Raw genomic sequence first — 25,997 nt, 5'->3', positions numbered from 1 at the left:
TCGGCTCGGGTCATGATCCTGGAGTCCCGGGATGGAGTCCCACATCGGGCTCCCTGCTCAGCGGGGAGTCTGCTTCTCCCTCTGACCCTCCCCCCTCTCATTCTCTCTCAAGTAAATAAAATTAAAAAAAAAAAGTTCTGGGGGCGCCTGGGTGGCTCAGTCGGTTAGGCATCTGCCTTCGGCTCAGGCCATGATCCCACGGTCCTGGGATCGAGCCCCGCATCGGGCTCCCTGCTCAGCGGGGAGCCTGCTTCTCCCTCTCCCACTCCCCCTGCCTGTGTTCCCTCTCTCGCTGTCTCTCTCTCTGTGTCAAATAAATAAATCTTTAAAAAAAAAGTTCTCTTTGTAGAACTCCAAAGAATTATCATTCATCTATTTCCATCTGCTAACAGCAAGAAAGCAAAAGGTTAGAGGAAACCCTCTTCACCCAGCTGTTCACAGTGGATAATTTACAAGTACAACAGAGAGAGGGTAACACAGAGAGGCGATAGCTTGACCTGATGAACAGCAACCAAAAAAAAAAAATCCATTCAGTTTCTGTAAAGATGAGGAGGTTTGGAGTGGGGTGGGGAAATATGATGACAAGAAAAGGAAAATTAATGAAATACAAAGAAAAGACGGTATTTTCTTATGCAGTGCTGTTCATTTCCCTTATTAAATAAAGAAGTAAACTGAAATGGGCTTGAAATATTTCAGGACACGGATTTGGGGCAGGGTTAGCCGACTGCCCCGTCTAAACGCTAGAACAGGTGGACAAAGCGTTCAGCCTCCCAAGATGCCTCTCTTGGGTGAATCTTACCTCTTCCTCCAAAGAAATGCCCTGGGCACAGATGCCCAGGAGTGAGGTAGAAGGTTAGCAGGGCATGAGGCATGGCAGTGCCAAGTGTTCTGTGAAAGTATAAGAAGTCAGACGGGACACAGACCACAACACATAGAAATACTAACTTTATTCCTGCAGAGAAACTAACAACTGGAAAGAAGAGGCCATCAATGTTGAAATTCTCAAACATTCCTTGAACAGGTTGTCCGTTAATTCGGAACGAGATGCTCGGGGCACTCAGATCTAGACAGCAACTGATGACGTCATCAGTTCTCAGCAGATGCTGGTTTGGTGAGCTTACAGTACGAGCAATACAGCCTATAGAGGAAAAACAGTAAGGACGGTGATTTTTTTTTCCCTCACAGAATCATCTTCAGAGGCAAAGATCTGACTAGGTACTGACAAATCAATGCACAATACTGGAAGAGAATAAATCTTGAATGCATACTAATGCTATATGTTAAATCCTTTGTCCAAAAACTTTTTTTTTTTTATTTTCAGAAGCCATGCCCCTCTCTTTATTGTAAAATGGACCTTCTGATATGCAGAGGAACTTCTGCTTGGAGAAGGATGGCATTTGATGCACAAATCAGCTGAAGCCGATAATATAATGATGTCAGAGAGAAATCTTGAGGGAGAGACTTGAGTTCCAACAGATGCTTTACCACCTACTACTTGGATGACCATCAGCAAATTACATAACTTCTCTAAACCTTGATTTCTTGGAAGCCAAATGCCATCACCTTGCAGAGTCGTTATGATGATTAAATTAATGGTTTAAAAGAACACAGAGTCTCGGACACAGCAGGGCTTGCACGTCAGGACCCTTTCCAAATATACAGTCGCCTTTGTTTTATAAAATAAAAATAATAGGGATAAGGAAAGCAGAAAATGTGTTCATTAGTGCATTGTTTGCTAAGAGGCAAATGCATGCCAACTGGTTTGCTTTACAGTTTATTTCACACAAGATCTTGGTTGGCTTCCTGAGAACAGCAGGATACGAGCTGAGGTGTGACAAGGATTATTTGATAAATGTCATTTCTTGCCCCGGCCAACCTGTGGCCTACGCTCATTCTTGACTATGTCAAAACTCCTTTGCTAATTAGTCTCTGTGGACATACTGGAAGACATGAAGGTAAGGCTCTCTCAAACACATGCTCACAAATGCATACAGACTTTCTCAATTTGAGCAAAGACAGAGATAGATTTCACGGTACAAGATTTGCATTTTTATAAGACCTTTTTAAAATTTCTAGCATGCCAAAATTTTTACCAACAGCATATCTGAAATGCCAGTGGTAGAGCATATCTACTTTTTAAAATGTGTCAGTTTTATTTTATCAATATTCAAATCTGCAAGCAATAAATTCATTATCAAGTAGGACTTCTAAAATTCCCTGAATAAAGATGGCTTTTTAAAAAAATCATATAAAAGCAATGCAACTCACATAAAAAGGTCTATACCTTTGTTTGTATCAAGAACTATAGCTAATAAAAATGTTATTATACAGATATTGATACACTCCAAATATACTGCTCAGTCTGAGGGACATTATTATGCTAATGCTAAGGACTAAAAACCACCATGGCAAACTCTCTTGTGATGCCTGAAACACACAGGATCACTAGTGAACAACCTCAGGTTCACAATTTCAGTGGTATGTGCACACCGTTGAATCCAATTAGAAGCATTTTCAGGTCACATTTATGCAAACCGATCACATCCAGATAACAACTACATTCCTGTTCTCTGTACTAGCCATAAAGGAAGACAGCAACAGTGTGATTTATCACTCCTGGATTAGAAATCTGTACCCATCTTTCGCTTCTACTGTTCTAGGACATTCCTCCACACTTCCATATTTAAATGCTCTCAAAGCACCAAGATTTTTCACACTTTTGGCCCTCCCTTACAAACACTTGGAACTTGGATGCCCAAAATCGAGTTCTGCCTTTGCAGAGAAGACAATGTAGCAACACTGTGCAAAGTTTAAAGTGGAAAGAATAAGTGAAGACAAAGCTCAAAACTTGTGCTCGTGAACCCAGTTCTCGTTCCAAAAAACATCACCACCCTTAAATTATAGCAGGTTAAATGATAAAGAATGTGCTTTATACCAGAAATCACAGATTTAAATTCTACTTTAACTATTAAAAAGAAAAAGAACAGAAGAGTGACCCCCAAGAAAATTATCTGAATTACTGTGACTCTGACCTTGTTAAATCAGTCAGAAGCCAATTGATTTAGCTTTGTCTTTGTTGACTACGAATCTAAAACTAGGAAAGCATTTAATATGGCCAATGTCAGAGAAATTACTGCCTGTGTCCTCTTCCAGTATTTTTATGGTTTCAGGTCTCACATTTAGGTCTCTCATCCATTCTGAATTTTGTGTATGGTAAAAGAAAGTGGTCCAGTTTCATTCTTTTCCATGTTGCTGTCCAATTTCCCCAACACTATCTGCTGAAGAGACTGTCTTTTTCCCATCAAATATTCTTTCCTGCTTTGTCAAAGATTAATCAGCCATATAACTGTGGATTTTTTTTATTCCATTCTATTGATCGATGTGTCTATTTGTGTGCCAGTGCCATACTGTCTTGATTACTACAGCTTTGTAATAGAGCTTGAAGTTCGGAATTCTGACACTTCCAGCTTTGCTTTTCTTCAAAATTGTTTTTGGCAATTTGGAGTCTTTTCTGGTTCCATATAAATTTTAGGATTTTTTTCATTCTAGTGCTATTGTCATTTGCTAGGGATTGTATTAAATATGTAGCTTGTTTTGTGTAGTATAGACATTTTAACAATATTGGCTCTTCTAATCCATGAACATGGAATGTCTTTCCATTTTTTTGTGTCATCTTCAGTTTCTTTCATCAGTGTTTTATAGTTTTCAGAGTGCAGGTCTTTCACCTCTTTGGTTAGGTTTACTCCTAAGTATGTTATGGTTTTGGTGTAATTGTAAAAGGGATTGTTTTCTTATTCTTTCTGCTGCTTCATTACTGGTGTATAGAAGTGCAACAGATTTCTGCACACTGATTTTGTGTCCTGCTACTTTACTGAATTCCTATATCAGTTCTGGCAGCTTTTTGGTGGAGTCTCTCAGGTTTTCTACATATAGTATCACGTCAACTGCAAATAGTGAAAGTTTTACTTCTTTCTTACCAAAAAATGTGGATGCCACTTACTTCTTTTTGTTGTCTGACTGATAGACCCCAGTAGCTTGAGAGACCATACCTTCAACTATAGGCAAGACACAGTACATACTTTCTTGCCATTAAAAAAATATATATATAGTTGAATATTTTCTCCTGATATAAAGTTTCAAATGATTTTCTCCTGAATTCCACAACATAGCCTCCTTTCTGAGATATATTCATAGATTCACTGAATATTTTTGTTGTTTTCGTTCTTATTTTATTTAACAGATACCTTGTAATAAAAAGTGTAACACATACAGATCAACTCCATGAGTGTTGGGTTCTTTTAGCGAGTTGAAAGAAAAAGCTTCAAACTAAATGCAAAAATGAAAAAAAAGTGGCGTGGGTATGGTTAAAATAATTAGAGGCAATTCAGCATTATTTTATCAGAGTAATCTTCCCCCTCATCTCTGTGTAATGGGAAAACAAGTTAACATGTTTCATTCATTCACCTGAGTAGCCACGGCACGTGGGGCCATAGTAGGAGGTAAAGAGAAGAGAGAGTAAAATCTGAACGGTGAGAATTAATATGTATTATAAAAAGAGACATTACCTCTACTTTACGTTTGTTGGGCTTTCTGATGTTAGTGCTCTTTGCCTTTGTTCAGTCAGTAGGAAAATTGTACTGTGGGAACAGGCTCTCTGACTCTGGTCTGGCCAGAACAGTACAGTGTGTATAAGACACGCCACCCTCCTACCTGGACCCCAGCTACATGTCCCCATGGCTAGATGAAAAATCCAAAATGGAGCCTCATCTCCTCCTGACTACTTAGCTACTAGCACTGAATAAAGGAAAAATTCGGTAAGTATTAATGATAAAATACAACATGAAGTGCTTTTATTTATAAACCCATTACTAAACTCGTAGATTTAATTCAATTTGACTTTCAAAACGTTCATGAGCTACCAGACCTCTAAAGCATTAACAAATATCTCTTGTACCCCCTAAGAGACAGATTTCAGCTTTTTATATGTAAAAATACATACATTTTCCATATTTTCTCTATGCTTAATATGTCACAAAATAATATGAGAACTGTATTCTAAAGCAGTTTTATGAGCACAAGTGTATGTCTGCAGAATCCAGATGAATTCCGGTTTCTAAGAAACAGCTACATCAAGACTATGGACTCTGAGAAACAAACTGAGGGTGTCAGAGGGGAGAGGGGTGGGGGGATGGGTTAGCCCGGTGATGGGTATTAAAGAGGGCACGTACTGCATGGAGCACTGAGTGTTATACAAAAACAACAAAGCATGGATCATTACATCAAAAACTAATGATGTACTGTATAGTGACTAACATAATAAAATAAAATTAAAAAGAAAAAAGAACTAAGCTTTTAAATGGAGCCAACTAAAATGCACCTTCTATTAAATTAGAGAAAAGGATATGATTTTTACATCTATCACTCATTCTTAATATATACTCAACTATCAAAGTTCAGGTTGATAGCTGGTGAAATGAACTACACACTTATTTTTAAACAGTTCCACATAAAGGGTCATCTGACAATAAACTGACACCTCGCAATACACATCACAAATGACCAATTCCCAAGGTTACATTATCTACTAGGAGATGGAACTTAATCTATTTCTTCCAATTATTTTCCAGGATCTGTTCTTTGGTGTTTATATTGGAAGCTAAAGCTTCACACACACCTGTTCAAGTAAGTAGGAAACACACAAATTTGGTGTTTTTTGTTTTGGTTTTTTTTTTTTTTTGCGGTTTATTATGAATCAAAAATGCCACTTTTCGAACATACTGTTCATCAACAATACAGTGTTTTGGAAATGTACCATAATTGTAACAGTTTTGTTTTTCCCATAGTGAAATTCTGCTTTTTACTTAATATTCTCACTCATCGTTTCTAGAGTAAATTTCTGAAGAATAAATGTATCTGAATATACGTAGCGCAAATAGATTTTGGAAACACGGAGAAAGGGCAACAGATTTCCTTCGCACACACAGGGGAAGATGCAGATGGTGCTGACCTGACCAGAGATGAAGGCCATCGAATCCGTAGGAAAAGAGATCGTCTCCAACTCCATTTCCACCCCACTCCTCACCGCCTCCCGGGTAGGGAGAGTACCCTTCGGTGGAAGCCCAGCCCACCCGCAGGTGGGTGGCTTCAGCGGTCACGAATGGCTCCGTGTGGTCCACCATCAGCTCATAGTACCACTTCTTATACTGAGCCGACCCTTCGCTGACGCCCAGAAAAATATTGGGTCTCATGCTTTAAAGAGATAGGAAGAGCACATGAGAAACTCAGGACAAACCTCCTGTTGTGTTCATTTATGTCTATTTCAAACATCGGTCCTGTTTCTCCAAAATGCAATATATTAAATCTGTTTTCCTTCAGTACTGCAAAATTACTAAGTCACTGAGGCGGTAGGCGGTGACAGCCAGCCTACAGTTAACATTCAGTGGCAGGTGTCTGCTTTTCCGATTACTTGGCAATGTCCCTCAGGGACCTAAGATGATTTTTTTCTGAACTGCTTTTCAGCATATTTTATACCATTGATCATGTTTAAGGTGAGATACTCAGTATAACGGGCCCTTAGAATTCATGGAGTTACCATTAATTCAGGACATGCAGACATTTTCCTAACTAAGCTGTGGGCCAGGTAAGGTACAAGGCTTTTGAAGAGCCTTCCTTTATCAGTAAAGGAAGCAGAGTGATAAACAGCTTTGTTGTTCTCAATGCCTCTCTGACGGCAGAAGAATTTCTAGGTAGTTGTATTTAGTTTCTAAGGGACTTAGACCCTATGTTAACGCTTAGGATTAGTGAAGGTCTCAGGAAATACCACTCAAAAACAGCACGTCTGTTATACAAAGAGCCATTCAGGAAGTCTTAAATCAATCCGGTTAAAAAAACACAATATAGAAATATACACCAAATCCTACACTTTTGTTTAAAACAGGGTAAGGAAGTGATTACTTCCTGGATAGCTGCAAGATATAATATATTCAAAATTATTACTATCGCGCAGAATATTTTCTTAATTATAAGCTGTATTATTTTTATTATACTACTTGGTATAAGGAAGGCAGCGTGGCTTGGTATTTAAGGGCCCAGTCTCTGGCATTAGACTTGAGTTCCATTTCCAGTCCAATATTTTAATCTTTAAAATGTGTATAATAGGGCACCTGGGTGGCTCAGTCAGTTAAGCGGCTGCCTTCGGCTCAGGTCATGATCCCAGGGTCCTGGGATCGAGCCCCGCATCAGGCTCCCTGCTCCACAGGGAGCCTGCTTCTCCCTCTCCCACTCCCCCTGCTTGTGTTCCCTCTCTCGCTGTCTCTATCAAATAAATAAATAAAATCTTGAAAATAAAATAAAATGTGTATAATAGTACCTAGTTGGACTAGTTGAACCCAGTGCAAACACAGTGTAGCATACATGGAAAGCATAGAGAATAGTGGCGGGGCACACAGTACTCAAGGAATGTCTGATACCTTGGAAGGGCTATCTAACCAAAAATGTAGTTTTATTGTTTTATGGAAATTATATCTTAGACATTCTGATTCAACTTTTTTATTATACATAGCAACCACTTTGAAGTTGGCATTGAAGGGTAGCATTTTTATTTATATTCTAAGAAAGCACAAAACATAATTATATATAACTGTATCCCTGTAAAATTGTCAGCCTGTTCCTGAAGAGGTCAGTGATAAGCCAACCTCATACGAATGTGACTATGAAAGCTTACAGCCTTGTGATAAAAGCACATTCTGCTTGGTTCACCTACTGTTATTATTACCCCATCCGACTTATACAAAAACTACACTATTCGCTGGGGTAGTATGTAAAATATCCTAATAAAACAAGCGGACCACAGGAGGCCTTAACTACAGAGCCAGAACATGAATTCCTTGTTACACCACCTATTTGGTGACAGTGTCTATCTGAGTCTACCTGCTGACATGGTTCACAAGACGTGTCTGTAATAGTAGGTCTCTTCCTGGCAGCAGGTTGTCACAGATGAGATGCTGGTTAGAACGGACTGCGACTCCATGGCAGACACAGAGAGAGCACAAGACGTCGAGAACCTGGAGAGAGAAAGCACTTCCAGCCGACTAATTCCCTTATTCAGATTTGAGTATCCCCGCACTTCTCGTGAATGCGAACACGTTCCCTCGGACCCAGCCATGTGAACAGGACAGCCACGAGGTCACGTATCTTCCAAGTTTCTCTTACATACAAACTGATAATTGCTCAGTGTCTCAAGGGTGCTACAAATAAGGACCAAACAGCATTACCTGACTGTAATTAAGAAATGAGAAACACTCATGACACATTTGACACACCTTTTAAAAGTTATCTTATTTTAAAAATATATTTAAAAATTATCCCGGAATTCATCCATGGCAATACATTGGTTCCCTTACCTTATGGTTTCTTCCATGCTTGTCTAAAAGTGAGATTATGGATTTAATGTGTCCTTCCTTAATAATATTTAGAGCTTCTGGACTTTCTACTAGCACACAGTGTAAAACTTCAAGAATACCTAAAGATAAAGAAAGAAAATATGATCAGAGAGTCTACAATGATCAGTGCCTTTCCTTTTTCTCTAGGTGTTCCTTTAGGTCAACATGTAATTATTATGGCCTCGATGTGTTTGTCACAGGGTACTGTAAAGGGGGACAAGTGATGTTTGTGATGGGAGGAAAAGGCAATGTTAGCAGAGTAAGCAGGTAACTCTGCCTGGGAAGGTATGAAAGAAAGCAACCCTAACTCGAGCCTCAGAGAATACATTCATGATCATTTTCCAGACAGCAAAGTTAGGGAGGTAGGAGGCTGAGTGAAGTCTTGAATGGAATGCATAACTGTGGTGCCTTGAGTACAGAGCAAGTAGGGGACAAGACAGGCAGGTAGTAGGTTAGGACCAGCTTATGAAGTTTCTCAGTTTGAAAGTATAACCCTACAACAATGCACCCTAACCCACAAAGAACATTACATTCTCCCAGAGGTAAATGGTATAAAATGTTTCTTAGTTTCCAAAACAAGAGAAATATAGAGAATAATACAAAAATATATAGAAATATACAACCTAGAAAACCTGATGACGAATGGGGGTATTTTTTCCCCAAGATTTTATTTACTTATTTGAGAGAGCGTGCATGCTCACGTGCACAAGCAAAAGCAGGCTCCCCGCAGAGCAGGGAGCCCAGTGCGGAACTCGATCCCAGGACCCTGGGATCATGACCTGAGCCGAAGCAGATGCTTAACAAACTGAGCCACACAGGCACCCCAAGAATGGGGGTATTTTAAAGTATTAGCCATCAGAGAAGATAAAATGAAATATACCCTTTCTTATCTTAAAGCTTGAGAGAATAGAAAATAATTTTCATCAGAATTTTTAGTGTGAACTTGGAAAGCTGAATGTGTACATATGTATTGTTTCTGAGAAAGCTTGCTTTGTCTACTGAGAGTGCAGGCCACTCGTAGCAATTAGATATAACATTCAGAAAATGTGATCTCTGAGAGCTACAAAGTATCATGAGGGAAATCTGCAGAAAGGTTTATACATCTCCAATGGAGTTCACATTCTTGGAAAAGTGCTCAGGTGTACAAATGGCCAGAATACATAAGTAATGGCACACTATGGTTGCCACAATCAATACTTGATCCAAATCCCAATCCATGACAGAACAGGGGCTATTAATGCTAATTTCTTTACCGACGACATAATTTGGTGAAGTATGAATGTACAGTTGTTTAAAAAAATACCCAAAACAATGAGCTAATTTTTGGTGTAGTTCGAAATTAACTGCCGTGTTCCAACAACCCATGCTGATTAAAAAATCCAAGATAGAAAAGAATACAACAGGCTAATGGATAAAGATGTTTATATAAGGGTACTTAAACCAAATGCTTCTGCTATTAAAGATGGAGAAATAAATGCGTTCATTCTTAGCTAAAATAAACTAAAATAATACAAAAGAAAAAGCATTTTTAATAGATTGCTCATATTTTATCCCGATGTCTTTGTTTTGTCCCAGTTACCTATTAGTGCAGAACACAACTATAGCTGCCCGTATTTGCAAATGAAAATTATACTGTGTACCAGGCAATGCTCATTCATTCCCATTTCATCTACGGTTGCTTTTACATTAAAGAGGCAGAGCTGAGTGGCTGCAACAACACTCAGCCCTATGGTCTACAGAACATAAAACACTATCTGGCCTTTTCCAAAAAAATATTGCCAATCTCTACTTACAGAGTTGATACAACCATTAAGACAAAAGATGAAGAAGTAGAAGACCACAAGAAAAATAAATTCTCTTTGTAAATAAATATACATGAAAACCAGTAACATTCAAAGACGTGAATATATCTGAAAAGATTTGACTAGATTGTGAAAATGAACAGCACAGCGATCACAAAACACAAGAATGGCAATACGAAATATGAAAATAAATCTGATTTTCCCATATTCAGCTTACTTTAATAGAAGGCTTCCAGAGTTTGGGACTTCATATTAAAACATTTTTCTTTAATGCTGCTACATCAGATCCAACAAATAAACATTTAGTTGAAAAGCACTGACTGCCTCTAAGTCTGAGAGTAAAAAGTCAGAGAAAACTATTTTTATTTTCAACTGTTGGAATAAACAGCAAATAAACTTCTATTTTTGTGTGGGTGGTTAGAAATTCCTAAAAGAAAATAAATTGGAAATACCAAAAGACTCATTCTCCAAAAAAATAAAGGCTGGCTAGACTGACTATATTATATGTATGTATAAATTATGCCAATATATGTCTCAAACTCTTCTGTGAAAAAAGAAACAGAGGAAGGCGGCTTACTAAATATTACAATGTCAGTATCTAACCAAAGATGGTCTGGCAATTCTAAACACACTGAATAAGACCCAGAGATGGAAATAGTGCATAACACTTATTGCCAGATTCTCAAGGAATAAATTGAGCTTGGTAGATCCTAACAGTATTACCAGAATGAATTATGAACATAAATTGTCAAACACATACACACACACACACTAGTAAGACAAAACAAGATTTTGTTAATCTGTATAACCTGATTTTATGTTTTAATAAATTTACAGAAATGATTTTAGTGAAAATTTTAATAACATGCAGAACACAATGTATAATGTAAACTTTCCTGAGTAGACACACAATTGGATATACATTATGATTGCAACTATGTAAAATATATTATGTGTATAAAATGTGTATTTCACAAAACACCAGGAGTTAGTATACCAGAATATTGGTGCTGGTTATTGCTGGATTAGTATACCTCTCTTCCAATACTTGATGAATTCCAGGAAATGAGTATGCACTACTTTTACCATAAGAAATATTCTTAGAAAGGACAACAAAATAGGAAGTTCTATTTCCATTTTTCTTTTTTTTTTTTTAAGATTTATTTTAGGGGGAGAGAGAGAGTACAAGTGAGCTGGGGGAATGGCAGAGGGAGAGAGGGAGAGAATCCTGAAGCAGACTTTGTGCTGAGCATGGAGCCCAACGCGGGGCTGGAGCCCAGGATCCTGAGATCATGACAAAGAGCCAGCCACTCAACTGACTGCGCCACCCAGGCGCCCCAACTAAAGCACACATTTAATTGATGTCACCCCTTACTTGAAAGCTCCCATGGCTTCCCAGGACATCCAAGGTACAAGTCCCTTCCCCAGAGCAAGGTACATCAGCTCTTTTGCTACATGACCCAACCCGACTACTTTACCACCTCAACTCCCACCAACTCCTCTGACAAAGAACAGTTAGTATATACTTTTACTTCAAAGTACATATTACAAATATAATTAGGTGCTAATGCATTTACAAGACACTGATATATTTATTAAGCACCTACGGGCACTGTTCTAGGCAGTGGGGTCATCAGCGATCAAGGCCTGCCAGGGCCAAGTGGGAGCTTGTTGGCTCTGTCCCACCTTCCATGTTTTGTACATGTTATTCTCAGACTGAAATATGCTTCCCTCTTTGGAAGCTGCAAAATCTGAATCATCCTACAAAGGCAGGAAGTCACCTCATTTGGTGGGTTTTAACCAATGCCCTAGAATGAATTATTCTTTCTTGGTAGTATTGATCACATTGTGTTAAAATCATGTATGCTCATTTCAATCTCCTATTAGAGAGTGAGTCTTTGAGAGCAGAGATGTGTTGAATTCTGCCTCCTTGTGACCCAGCACACTTGGGCCTACGGAGGCCCACCTCATGTTTGCCAACCGAGTATTGGCATATTTTCTGTCTGGAAATTTTAACATTAGAATATTTTTTTAAAGGTAGAGAAGTCATATGATAGAACACGGATGGAGAATTTATATTTCTTAGTTCCAGTATTTCCTCACTGAATGACAGGAATTTTTGTGGGCTTTAGTCTGTCTGTGGGGGTCATGTACAAAATTCAAAACTGATGGTGTAAGCCCTTTATACATAAGATACATGAAATATTTAGCTCTTTGCCTTAAAACTTTTATGGCTGTAACTTTGTGGATCATTTATAGGACTCATGACAAAGAAAAATCTCTGAGGGTGTTTACAAAATGTCTGGAAGTAACCTAACGGTATTGAAGCATCCAAGTGCTGTGGTGGGGCATGCCCCGGGCTGTCCAAGGTTGAGGGTTTACGTGGAAAAACTGAAAGCAAGCCATAGAACAGAAGTGCTCTATTGGGTCTGACTTTATTAACAGAAAGAATCTAGCCTAGGGATTTTGCCCCATCCCCAGTAGACACAAGCTCACTGGTGAGTCTTGCACTTTCGAGTGAAGTGAACAGAACCAGGCAGGGAGTCCCTCAGGCACAGGTAGCCAGTGTGGAGACAGAACTCCCATTATCTCAGGAAAACCAATGGACTTGGAAGACAATGCCAACATCTCCTCTCCAGAAACTGTTTTCTCACCTACGGTTCCAAGTGTTTAGCAAAACTAAAACAAAATTAAAATAATCTCAGAACACCGAGGTTTAGAGGGAATGTAGTTCTCACTGCAAGAGGGACACATGGATGTTATTCAGCTTTGGAAAAGGACCCCACTCCCACATCTCTGCTCTGAGTGTGGGTAATGATCCTGGACAATCCCTGATGCAGCACATGGCCTTAGCTGACAATTTCAACAGGGAAGCCTCTTAGTGTAATTGGCAAGCAAACAGAAGGCTTCAACCTGGGTGCTAATAGGTATGAATTAGACTGTCCCCCAGTGACAGAAACACTGGGGACTCAGTACAGATAACACACAGAACTGCAGTACCCACTTGCAGGGTCAGAAACAATCACAATTAGAGAAACTGTGAATTCCAAATGACCCAAATCACAGGTTGCATTTCTACATTTTCCCCTACCTAGCAGTTAAAATCCTTCTTAATCTTTTGGTCAGACCTCATTAGTCATATCCCCAGGGCTCACCGAAGGCAAGTGGAAACAAGGAAAGTTGTATTTTTTGCCATGGATAATTAACGTAAATAAAGTGACTTAAGTAAAAAGACTGGGGGGAAAGGCACTGAGAAATAACATGACAACACAGAACACGAAACACGCAGTCCAGACCTGTCTATATCACGGACCGTCATCCTTTCAGAAGGGGGACTGACAGCCTGGATATTTACTAGGCTTAATGAGGAACTATAATGGTAAGAGGTATTGTTATTATCCTGTTGTCTTACGTAGTGGTTATAACCATGGTCGCAAGCCAGTGTGCCCCGTTTGAGTCCTGGCAGATTTTAGGCAAGTTACTTAACTTCTCTGAGCTCCAGTGTCCCCATTTCTAAAACCAAATTCTAATAATGTTACCTACCCCGGGGGGGGAGATGTTGTGAGGAATTAACACATGTAAAGCTTTTAGGAAAAGGCCTGGATCTGAGCAGCACAATGTAAGCATCAACACTTATTTTATGGTTGTAACAGAATAATACAAATGACAAACGAAATGAAAGAAAAAAGGATCAACTGGGAAATCTGACAACTAGGCTTTTTATACAGAGATTAAAAACGTTGCATCAGGGAAAGGTAGAGAAATGCTGAATGGACAACACTGATCATAAGGAAAATCCAGGGAAAATGTTATTGATCACTATGGAGAAATGAAATCAAAGTTAGATACCAAAATAGTTAAATTAGTAAATCCAGGGGAAATTACACCAGAACGTTAGACAGACAGACAAAAGTAGAGCAAGAGACAGAACAACAAGACACTCTACATTCTGGAGACAGGACTGTTGAGCCAAAAATACCATGAAAGATTACACCAAGTAGACCTCCTGGCTCATTAAAAAGGCATAACGGCACTCTTTTGACAAGAACCCCCTCTTCTCTCCATATTGAAACAAACAAACATGCAAATGAAGTGGGCAGCAGTTAGAAAAGCCAGAAGAAAAGTTCAGCTAGCTACATGGTGACAAAAGGTCTGAGGAGTTTGGGAGGTTTTTTTTTGGCTACACTCCAAAGGGGAGGCCAAGAGAGAAAGCAGCTGAGTTATGTACAAATACGTTAATTTGTTCCTGGGCCTGTGCTTTTGAGAAGGCTCTGTAGAGGCACACCTTTGCTGTTTTGTTCCACTAATCGGAATGGAACAGCCAATGAGTGATAAACCATGGATTGCATCCAAGTTGTCCTTCTTTGGTGGTTGGGTATGAATGTGGAACTTCTAGAAGTGGCAGAAACTTCTAGTTTGAGCTAGTGGAGGGACGGTGGAGAGCCTCACCAAACAGTATTGGGCCTGCCCAGAACAAACAGCAGGAGGTGAAAAACCAATTGATATATGGCATAATTACAATACATCTTAACGTTTAGAGGAGAATTCTGCATGCCACAGACTGAAGCACTGAGAGAAATAGGAATAATCCGTGGTTTGTTCAAAATGGGTATAAATCTGAAGTCAAGGGCATATTTGAGTTTCAGTGTGAGATAAACTGATGAATTTATTTTTTAACGTTTGTAAGCAGAAAGGGACAAAAGATAACAGAAGCAATGTACGTTTTGCTTCCTTTCTATAACACAGGGCTTACTTGTAAAATAAACACTAAGTAGGGTTTCCATATCACAACTAAAGAGAGAGAAAAATGGACTAAGTTGATATCAATATTAAAAAATAGGCTTAAGAATAACAAGAGGTGGGGTCTTAAGCCAAATAGGGGAAACACATGATTATGCATCCTTCCATTTTTTTATAATGGTTTTGAGGCATGAGAAGAAAATACTCTCATTAAATCTTGAGCTAACATAAAGCTGAGAAGGGCGAGAAAAAGTGACAGAGGTAAGATTAAAATACAACAGAACTTGACAGAATTAGGAACATTAATAAAAGTGGAATAAAAGATAAAGGTATATACCACATTTTTACTCATATATAGAAACGTACAACATCATGAATGCATTAGCAAAATAAATAAACAAAAAAGATGGACTTAAGGTATTTTATTGGAAGACGAGATGAACACGAGTCAAAAATTTCCCGGGGTACATTATCTAAAATAAACAACACATAAAATAATCCATGTAATTATAGTGTACTATTCAGCCTTAATTAGGCTTCTGATGGTTTGCTGCTTTCAATTTAGGGAGCAGTATTTTATAAAAGATAGACAAATTAGAGGAGTTAAGGACAATTAAAAAAAGAAAGTGTCATCGGCAGTTCACGATGTAACAGTGAAATAATATTAGAAACGTTATGCCACACAAATATTTATTTGTATAAATTGCCATTTCTCAAAACCCACAGAGGTCTAAGTGCCAGACAAAAAAAATGCTTTAAGATATTCTTATCTTGCTATTTACTCTTGGGTGTTTTTGCCCCATTTACATGTTCAATTATCACTCCATAAAATGGGTTCTGGATATAAGTTAAATGAGGAGCGGAAACTGATATTATTCCTGCTTTTGTGGACTTTACAGACCATACAAATTCAGTCCTGGCTCCGTTACTTTCATTTGACCTTGAAAAGGTTACCCCTCTCGACTTCTCAGCTTCCAATTTTTCATTTGTAAAATGGAAATGATAATGGGACATACCTTACGGAGTCTTGCGGGATCCAGTGAAGTAATACATATGACATCTCAGCATAGTCCCCAAAATTCACTTATTTCCTTGGCTACACAATGTGCTCATTAACATGTTCAAAAAACAATAAATGCGTGCCTCTCTGTGAAGTATGAGAACCTATAAAAATGCTGGCAGATGCAATTAATTGCTGAAAAGGCCTTTAAATAAAATTTTCAAAGATCTATGCATCTGAGTATTTTTAAGATGCATCTTCCAGGGCAAGAGAAATATAGATTAATCAACTCTTCAAAAAGATACTTACCTCAAAGCAGCAAATATTTATTGAGAACTACTATTTGGGGGCAGGAATGTAAAATGATCACAGCATCTGAACTTTGGTTCAACTTCAAATGTTCTCTTGAAAAAGGCAATCTCTTCAATAAATGGCGCTGGGAAAACTGGATATTCACATGTAAAAGAATGAAACCAGACTCCTATCCTATACCACTCACAAAAATTAACTCAAAATGTATTATAAGATATAAATATATAGAACCCGAAGCCATGAAATTCCTAGAAAAAAGAGGGGGGAAAAAACCTCCTTGGTATAGGAATTGGCAATGGTCTTTCAGATAGGACACTAAAAGCACAAGCAACAAAATAAAAAAATAAGGGGGACGACATCAGGGGCGCCTGGGTGGCTCAGTCAGTGAAGCGTCTGCCTTCAGCCCCGGTCATGATCCCTGGGTCCTCAGATCAAGCTCTGCATCAGGCTCTCTGCTCAGCGGGGAGTCTGCTTCTTCCTCTCCCTTTGCCCCTCCCACCTGCTCATGCACTCTCTCTCTCTCTCTCATGAATAAATAAAATCTTTAAAAAAAATTAAGTGGGACTACATCAAACTAAAAAGCTTCTGCACAACAAAAGAAATCATCAATAAAGTAAAAAGACAACCTACAGAATGGGGAAAAAAGTGCAAACCAAATATCTGATAAAGGGTTAATATCCAAAATATATAAAAAATTCATCAGAAAAAATAATCCAGTTAAAATGGGCAAAAGACCCAAGTAGACATTTTCCCAAAGAAGATATTCAAATGGCCAAAAGATACATGAAAAGATGACCAACATCACTAGTCATCAGGGAGAAGTAAATCAAAACCACAATGAGACATCATCACACACCCATCAGAATGGCCATCATCAAGAAGACAAGGTAACAAATGCCAGTGTGGATGTGGGGAAAAGGGAACCCTTGTGCCCTGTTGGTGGGAATGCAAACTGGTGCAGCCACTATGGAAAACAGTAGAGAGGATCCTTAAAAAATTAAAAATGGAACTATCATATGATCCAGCCATTCCACTTCTGGGACTATATCCAAAGAAAACAAAAACACTGGGGCGCCTGGGTGGCTCAGTTGGTTAAGTGTCTGACTCTTGATTTCGCCTCAGGTCATTATCTCAGGGTCATGGGATTGAGCCCCACATCAGGCTCCATGATCAGCACGGAGTCTGCTTGAGATTCTCTCTCTCCCCCTCTGCTCCCCTCCCCACTCTCTCTCCCTCTCTCTTTCAAATAAATAAATCTTTAGAAAACAAAAACACTAACTCGAAAAGATACCTGCACTTCCATGTTCACAGCAGCATTATTTACTAAAAACAGCCAAGACAGACAAGATAGGAACCAAAAAGGCCAAAATAAAAAAAAAAAAAAAAAAAAACAAACACAGCAAGAACAAAAAACTCTAAAACCCTCAGAGAAAAAGAGATCAGATGTGTGGTTTCCAGAGGCAGGGAGTTCGTGACAGAGGGATAAACATCAGTAAATACTAGGGCTGTAATGTACGATATGATGATAGCTAACACTGCTCTGTGATACACAGGAAAGTTGGTAAGTGGATGAAATCTAAGAGTTTTCATCAGTGTTGAAAGAACAAAAAAAGTGTTCAAAGAAAAAAAAAGCTCTTTTTTGTTTTTTTCTTTTACTTTTATTTTTTAAGATTTTACTTATTTATTTGAGAGAGAAAGAGCACACACAGGGGGTAGAAGCAGCGGGAGAGGGAGACTCGGAAGCAGACTCCATGCTGAGCGCGGACCCCGCCGTGGGGGCTCGATCCCCCAACCCTGAGATCACGACCTGAGCTGAAACCAAGAGTCAGATGCTTAAGCAACTGAGCCACACAGGTGCCCCTCCTTTCTTTTTTACTTTCTTAAATAATTTTATATATATGAGATGACTGATGCAAACTAAATCTGTTAGAGTAATAATTTCACAATTTTTGTAAGCCAAACCATTATGCTGTTCACTTTAAACTTATACAGTGATGTGTGTCAGCTGTGTCTCAATAAAATCAGGCAGGGGGAGTTCTCCTGCGGGATGAAGACAGCCAAGGGCCTCATTTCCAATAAGCACAAAAGAAAAAAGTGAAAGCGCATAAAACAACCTATTTCTGATACTTGGCAAGTGTGGAATAAGGAGAAAAGTTATACAACGCATTCTTTAACAAAATACACATTTTTTTAAAGAGTTTAAGTAATCTCTACACCCAATGTGGGGCTCGAACCCACAACCCCAAGATCAAGAGTCACATGCTTTACTGAGCCAGCCAGGTATCCCGAAACCCACAAATTTTAGATAGGGTATTACGTGCAGAAGTGTATGTGGTCCTGAGATGAAACATTATGTATAGAGCAAAGTACAATTTAAAATGCTTTCAAAAACTGGCATGATTTTATTATTTTTTTAAAATATTTATTTATTTGAGAGAGAAGGAAAGAGCATGAACCGGGGGAGTGGCAGAAGGAGAGGGAGAAGCAGACTCCCTGCTGAGCAGGGAGCCCAACATGGGGCTCGACCCCAAGACCCTGAAATCATGACCTCAGCTGGTCAAATGCTTAACCAACTGAGCCACCCAAGCACACCCAAGTTTGTTTGTTTGTCTGTTTATAAGTTTTTGGCTAAAGGTCTTTGTGCTGTGCACAGAGTACAAGTCTGCACCTCCACATTCATGCACAGATCTGGCATCCAATACCTAATGGTCCCCCATTAGGGGGGACCCCCACCCTGTGCTGAAGGCACACTTTTCATCTGAGTTCTCAGTGGTCTTCACTATCTTTATTGCAGAAGAGAGAACACCTGACTAGTTTATTTCTACGCCGCTCTTTTAAGAAAATAAAAATGATCCTGTAGTTAAAACACTGGCTAATTACAAATGAAAAAGGTGTGCAACACTTACTGGGACATTTTCATTCGTTTAACATAACGAACACATCCATAGTGCTGACTAACAATCCTCCTGAGACAGGTATTATTACAATTCCATTTTACAAATATATGTAAAGTATGAGGTACAAAAGGGTTAAGATCATGCAGCTATCAAGGATGATGCTAGAATCGGAACTGAACCAGTCCAACTCAGAATCCATACTTGTCATCAATCTTACGCTCTGCTTCTCCTTAACACAGTGTAAAAGTAGGTAGAAACAAGAGAGGATTAAAAACTGACCTGCCATTTCTGATGAGGCAGTCTCGGCAGATTCCACCCTGTTTTGGATGATGAAATGGTAGGAAACCCAAATGGGGGACCAGGGACACGAGAAGGGGCCATTGTGCTCAGCTGAGACATCATTTCCTCCTGCCTCATCTATACCCTGAGATCTAACACTACCTACCTCTCTCCAGTGTGGCCACATCCAGTGGGCACCCAGGCAGCCAAGCTAACGGCCATCCAGATTACACTTCCTGTATCACATCAGCCCTAAAGGAAGGCACCTGAAGAGTGCATCCTGCCTTGGGTAGTGATTGACTTCCTTCCTTTGACTACGGGGTCCAAGTAAATAGAACCCACTTTAAAAGCCTAGGTACTTAGAAGGCTTGATTCAATCGAGAGGCAAGTCGGCTTGAGAAAATTGGGATAAGTGACACACACGGCAAAGAAACTTTAATAAACTCAGTTCGAGACAGAGTCCTTCAGGCAGGATAATGTACCCAAGGGAGGTCACAGACACTTAACTTTAAGCATGACTGAAAGCGAATGACACAGCACAATTATTTCACCAAAGATGATGCTGAAAGCATTTAATATCCAGCACGGTATGAGCAAAACCCAGTCAGACCAGACACTGGCATTAAACTCTCATCCATCCATAGTAGCACATAAGAGCTCAAGTCTCCTTTCTGTCCACAGTCCCCAAAAAGGATATGACACAGTCTAGGTCAAAGGTAGAAATCACTGTCTGTGATCTTGTGTTTAATAAGTTTTCCTCAAGCGAGCCCTTCCAAGATGATGTAGTTTCTCCGAGACAAGACTTCCTCTTCTCTTTCTCCAGCTAACCAGGCGTTTGTAGGATGCAGCCCTAACTGGCCGTGTGTGGGGAGAAATAAAATCAGCAAGAGGGGTCAATGCTCCAACCTCCAAACCAACCCTGGGGAATCTAAAGAAGCAGAATGGGAACGTGGATTCCAGGAACTGCCCAAGAATACCCCCCGGGGAGCCAAAGGCTCTCCGGAACCTGTAGGAGGTTAGCGGTGGCAGCTGTAGCCTGCATGGGGAGCACGTCCACAGGACAGGTGGGGGCAGACTTCATGTGTAATCTCCTCTCCCCGCTGCCTTAGGGCAATCGCTTGCCCTTTGCTGGCCACTGGGGCCCATATGGAATAATGTCAGGAGAGCGCTCGACCCCACCTAGGGCCGGAAAGTGACTAAAAAGGGGCCAAATGACCTTGGGCTTTCAATCTTTCATACCTTCCTCACCCAAATCCTCAGGGGGCTGGTTAATTAGAGCCTAGGGAGACTGTCTCTGTCAGGTTACGCTTCTCTCAGAGGTAGAAAGCCCTGACCAGCATCCACACCAGCATCCCTGCCATGTTGGCAGAAATGGAGTGAGCAGCACTATGGCACCTGTGACTCTCAGCCTGGGCCTCGGCTTTCTCCTCGCTCCTTAAACAGACTGGACAACAAAGACTGAGCCTGGCTTTGGCCCTCCTGCCACTGGACCTATCCAAGAACCTGGCGCCCCCAGGACAACACAAGTTCACTGACCACGGAGGCAGAATTGTCAAGCAGACCAAGAACGTAAAACAAAGATGACAAACGGATGCAAGAATTAAACACCTGCTGTGAATATCAACTTCCTACTTAGTATCAAAACACGTGAAAGGAGCCAAATGCCCTGCAAATCCACTGCATAATACAGACAGCCACCACCCAGAACAAGGCCATCAGACCCCGCCCAGAGATGCCCTTCGCCCCATCACTTCCAGTCTACTTCAACATTTAATACCCAGGGCCAGAGATGAGTCCTACAGTTAACAAGTAACTGCGGGAAATTATTAGAAAACCAATCAACTATGTCACAAAGCAGAATAGTTTTCTTCTCAAATGTGAGACAGCTGAAGATTTTTTTTCATCTCAAAGAACCATTTCTAAAAACACAATTTGCCATCTATCCCACACACAGGCTTTTAGAAGAGCATTCTGAAAAGCACACAGAGACTCCAGATAACAAGGCAACATTGATCACTTTTTTCATTCTGAAAAGAACGTTCTGTTCCATTTGGATTTTACTTGGAGGGACTTTTTTTTTTCTTTCTACTTTTCACATTGCTGGTAAAATATATTTTTCAAAAAGCCGCCCAAATCTAGATTCTCCATTCCCTGTTCTCTTTTTCTTTCCAGCTATAACTTAATGCTTCGCTGAAAAAGGAAGCAGTATGGCTCTACTCAGACTTTTCCAGGATCGTTCAAAAATGAGTAATTTTTGACAAGGGACTTAGCTAAATACTAAATTAGTAACCTTTAATCGCTAATACATTATTTCAAACATTGAGTGATTATCTTTGAAAAATGTACACTATGTTTCCCTGTCATAAGTGATCCATCAGCATCAAATGTAATTTACTATCATGATGACTCAGATCATTTATTAAAAACACCAGTCATTATAAGGTGCTCTGGATGAAGCAAAAGATGAGGATGGATGATTATGTTATGGTGAGATGGTAGGGTCAAAGAGGTACTGACCCCGACAGCTATCACAAAAGGTTTTCTTGACAAAGTCTGCAATATCATCATGATTGTGATTTTATGTTTCTCATAAGGGTCAGGTGCACAGTCTCCTGGCTATAACCAGAGCTGACTTTCTGCACAATCAAAAGATTTGAATCCCGGCGCCTGGGTGGCTTAGTAGGTTAAGCCCCTGCCTTTGGTTCAGGTCATGATCCCAGGGTCCTGGGATTGAGCCCCCGTGTCTCCCTGCTCCACGTGGAGTCTGCTTCTCCCTCCCGTCTGCCCCTTCCCCCGCTCTCACGTGCCCTCTAATAAATAAATAAAATCTTAAAAAAAAAAAAAAAGATTTGAATCAACCAACAGCTGAAGTTTCCTTCTTCCAAGTTACCTCGTCGAAAACTGTCCCTTTCTGTGTCATCATTACGTGTTGCTTAAACTGCAGATATCATTCTGAAAGGTTAGCTAGGATTTCTGCATCGCCAACAGCGGGTCTCAAACAATATCCTGTAGACTCCTGCTTTTGCTAACTCAAATGTTTGTACCTCAGTACCTATCATGGAAGAGGATCCTGGCACACAACATTCTAGGGCAGATTTTTCACAGGTAACACATTTTCCCCTTTGAAAAATGATGAGCTTATGCTCTGCAAAAAATATTTGTGACACCTTTGGAAGCTTTAAACTATCGTATTTCTAGGTACCACACACTGTATGGTGTGTGAGCACACGCATAGGCAGTTCAAGCACCCTGAAAGGTTCCTTCTTCTGCTTGAACCCAGAGGGAACTTCCTTCATGGCCCTTGCTAGGAGTGGGGAGGAATTGGCAGGAATCCCCAAGAAGGCCACTTTCACCACAGCCAAAACTACCTGTGAATAGACTGTACCAGAGTAAGACTCAGAGAAGGTATACAGCCTCCTGACCAGCAGACTGTGCTCAGTCAGCTGTTTCTTGAAATGCCCAAATAGGATTTCAAGTGTGCAGAATATCCTAAAGAAAACCCAGCCCTCAGAAATCTATCAGTTCGATCAACTGGACTTGCTCACACAAATCTTGTCTTTTCAATTAAATTTGGCCTAGAGACACAGTCACATAGGAAGGCTGGGAAAAAGTCTAATTTATCCTTTTTTTCTTTTCTCCCAAATAATTCACAGTGGCTGTTCTTACAGACTGATCAGATACTCTAATAAAGTTTTATGCACTTGTGATACTAGTCAGCTTCCAACAAAGCAGAACATGCATAAGGAAAAAAATCTGCTCACTCCTCTTCCTGAGCCCCACGATCATAGAATGAGATAAACAGCGGTTGGCTGGGTACCAGATACTGCCAGGGCCCTGCTCAACTTCTCGTCCTTTGGGTTCAGTGAACTTGCAGCAGCCGGCCTTGGCAGTTCTTTTCTTCAAGATTTGCCTTGAGCACAGTGGCAGCTGGAAAAGCCACAGAATTCATGCTCTCTGGGAGCAGCACCACTCAGTGACAGAGAAAAGTCGGTGGTAAACACCCTAAATGTCTCCCCACCGCCCCAGGTGGGAGAATGGTAAGGCACAGTCCTACAGAGTTTCCCAGAATTCCCCAAGAGAAAAGCTCCACTTATTCATGGCGGTAACTCGCTTGTCAACACACCCTTCCCGGATTCCGTCTCCACCATGTCTCATGTGGACTCACTCCCCGAATAAACCTTTAAGCCCTTTCTCAAGGTCTACTGCAGGCACCAAACGAATGTAAGCTTCTTCATTAACACATCCTTTTGCTGACCCTTTGCAGGTCTTCATCAGATCTCTAAGTATGCACCGATTTATCTTGATTTTTGTCCACTGACCTTTTCTGAAGGAAATCTTTTTTTAATTTAAATTCAATTAACATCTAGTGTATTAATTTCAGAGGTAGAGGTCAGTAATTCATCAGTTGTATATAACACCTAGTGCTCATCACATCACGTGCCCTCCTTAAGGCCCATCACCCAGTTAACACCATTCCCTTACCCACTACCCCTCCAGCAACCCTCCATTTGTTTCCTATAGTTAAGAGTCTCTTATGGTTTGTCTTCCTCTCTGATTACATCTTGTTTTATTTTTCCCTCCCTTCCTCTATGCTCCTCTATTTTGTTTCTTATATTCCACAAATGAGTGAAATCAGATGACAACTGTATTTCTCTAATTTCACTGAGCATGATACCCTCTAGTTCCATCCATGTCATTGCAAAAAGGCAACATTTCATTCTTTTTGATGGCTATGTAATATTCCTACACACACACACACACTGCACCTTCTTTATCCATTCATCTGTCAATGGACATCCAGGCTCTTCCCGTCTTCTCCCATTCTGTAGGTTGTCTTCTGGTTTTGTCGACTGTTTCCTTTGCCATGAAAGAACTTTTTAACGGAAGGAAATCTAAAGCTCATAGGGCCCCCTCACTCTGCTCTGCTGCTCAAATACAGACAGAGGGACTAGCAATGCAGCTGGAAATGGACTAGCTAAGGAGAGCATGTTCTGCAGTCTCAGAGAGAGATTAAGATGATGCATTTGCGAGCACTCAAGAAACAATAACAGACGACTGAAATACATTTATGCATGTGTGTATATGATATGATCTTATGATAGGCGTATTGTTATTGTTACTGTCTCTAAAAACTAAGCAACATTCTACTTCCTCTAGGAGAAAAAGCAGTTCATTGAAAGCATAAATGTAACCACAGCAGAGAAAATTTGTTTAGTGAAAAATATTTCAGGTACGTACAAACTAGGAGGCTATAAGGTACAGTCAACATACCTCAAGCCTGATGTAAGATTACAAGCTGGGGTTTCATTTCTGCTATAATAATTCTATCATCTCCAATCAGTCATTCGAATGTCCTATGCCTCAATTTCCTTTCCTCTAAAGTGACATGTCAGGTTCAGTGTTCTCCAAGCGTCCTTCCTACGCCTGACATTCCCTTTGCATTCTGAGAGCACGGAGCATCTACTTGACATAGCAGTACCTGTGACCAACAGCTGGTTTGGAGAAAGATCATAGCAAATAGCAATTTGTATCCAGGGGAGCTGTGCCTACAACCAACTCAACTGAAGACTCTAGACAGTGGACTCTACTTGGCTGAGTTTAAAGGATGCTCCACTCTGTTCTTCCCTTCTCTCGTCTTCTGCTCTGAGCACTGTGTGTGTTTCTTAAGTGATTCATGTAACATTAACATTGTCCTGGAGGTAGCTCTGCCCCTCTCTCTAGAGATCCCCTGTGGCCAGAAAAGGGGATCAGCATACTTTTTTGTATCTACTGGAGATTGCCAACAATTCTGGATACCTTGACCCAAGAATCTATCCATTTTCGCAATCTTGCCATCATTTGTTAGCACTAACTTGACCACTTCCTCCTAGCACTTATTCAGTTTTCTCTTTATTCAAGATATTCTGTATTGATCCACAGTCATCCCATTATGTTGCAATACCCTAAAAACCCTCCTCTTATGATCCTTGTGCCTTTTTTAGTTCAACAATCTCCTTTATATCTGCTACCCAAAAATCCAGCAATGCCTTAAGACTCAGTGTGTGACTCAAATTTCTCCTCCTCCTGAATCTTAAACACTGAAATTTCACTCTGTGACTTAAAATTTCCCCCTTTGACCACAACCATATGTTCTTCTATTCATTCAGTTCCAACAAACCTATCCTTGAATGAGTCTTTCTCATGCAAAGTCATGAAATTACATCTGTACTGACAGGCATTTGCTTAAGTGAATTCAACCATTCATTCATACATTCATTTATTCGTCCATTCCATAAATTCTGTAAGCACCTACTAGGTGCCAGATGATATGGTAGACCCAAAGATGAATGAGACCATGCCCCTTGCTTCAAGAAGTTCATTGCTAGTATAGGACACTGAGAGGAAAAATAAGTAACACAAAGGGGCATCAGCGGTACGGAAGGGCAACTAATGAGCTACTGTGCAAAGACAGGGAGGAGCAATCCATTTCAGCTTGGGATGCCGCTGATAGACAAGCTCAGGAAGGCCCTGAGGTTATCAATTTTAA

At 40.1% G+C, this 25,997-nt stretch overlaps 1 protein-coding gene across 1 annotated transcript in view; it reads right to left on the bottom strand.

The window, feature by feature from the left end:
• The window catches only part of RYR2 (ryanodine receptor 2), a 424,890-nt gene that overhangs the window by 303,659 nt on the left and 95,234 nt on the right, over nucleotides 1-25,997 (bottom strand). The window contains exons 14-17 of the mRNA XM_028104495.2: nucleotides 8,403-8,521; nucleotides 7,930-8,063; nucleotides 6,008-6,249; nucleotides 946-1,138 (exon numbers count right to left, since the gene is read on the bottom strand). Coding sequence (XP_027960296.2) covers nucleotides 946-1,138; nucleotides 6,008-6,249; nucleotides 7,930-8,063; nucleotides 8,403-8,521 — 688 coding nt within the window. The remainder of the gene's footprint in view (nucleotides 1-945; nucleotides 1,139-6,007; nucleotides 6,250-7,929; nucleotides 8,064-8,402; nucleotides 8,522-25,997) is intronic.

Source organism: Eumetopias jubatus, unplaced genomic scaffold (assembly GCF_037043125.1).
Source record: "Eumetopias jubatus isolate StellerSeaLion01/CBP00866 unplaced genomic scaffold, mEumJub1_p1.0 scaffold_17, whole genome shotgun sequence".
In the NCBI taxonomy this organism is placed as follows: Eukaryota; Metazoa; Chordata; class Mammalia; order Carnivora; family Otariidae; genus Eumetopias; species Eumetopias jubatus.
This window is presented reverse-complemented; position numbering and strand designations above follow the sequence as displayed.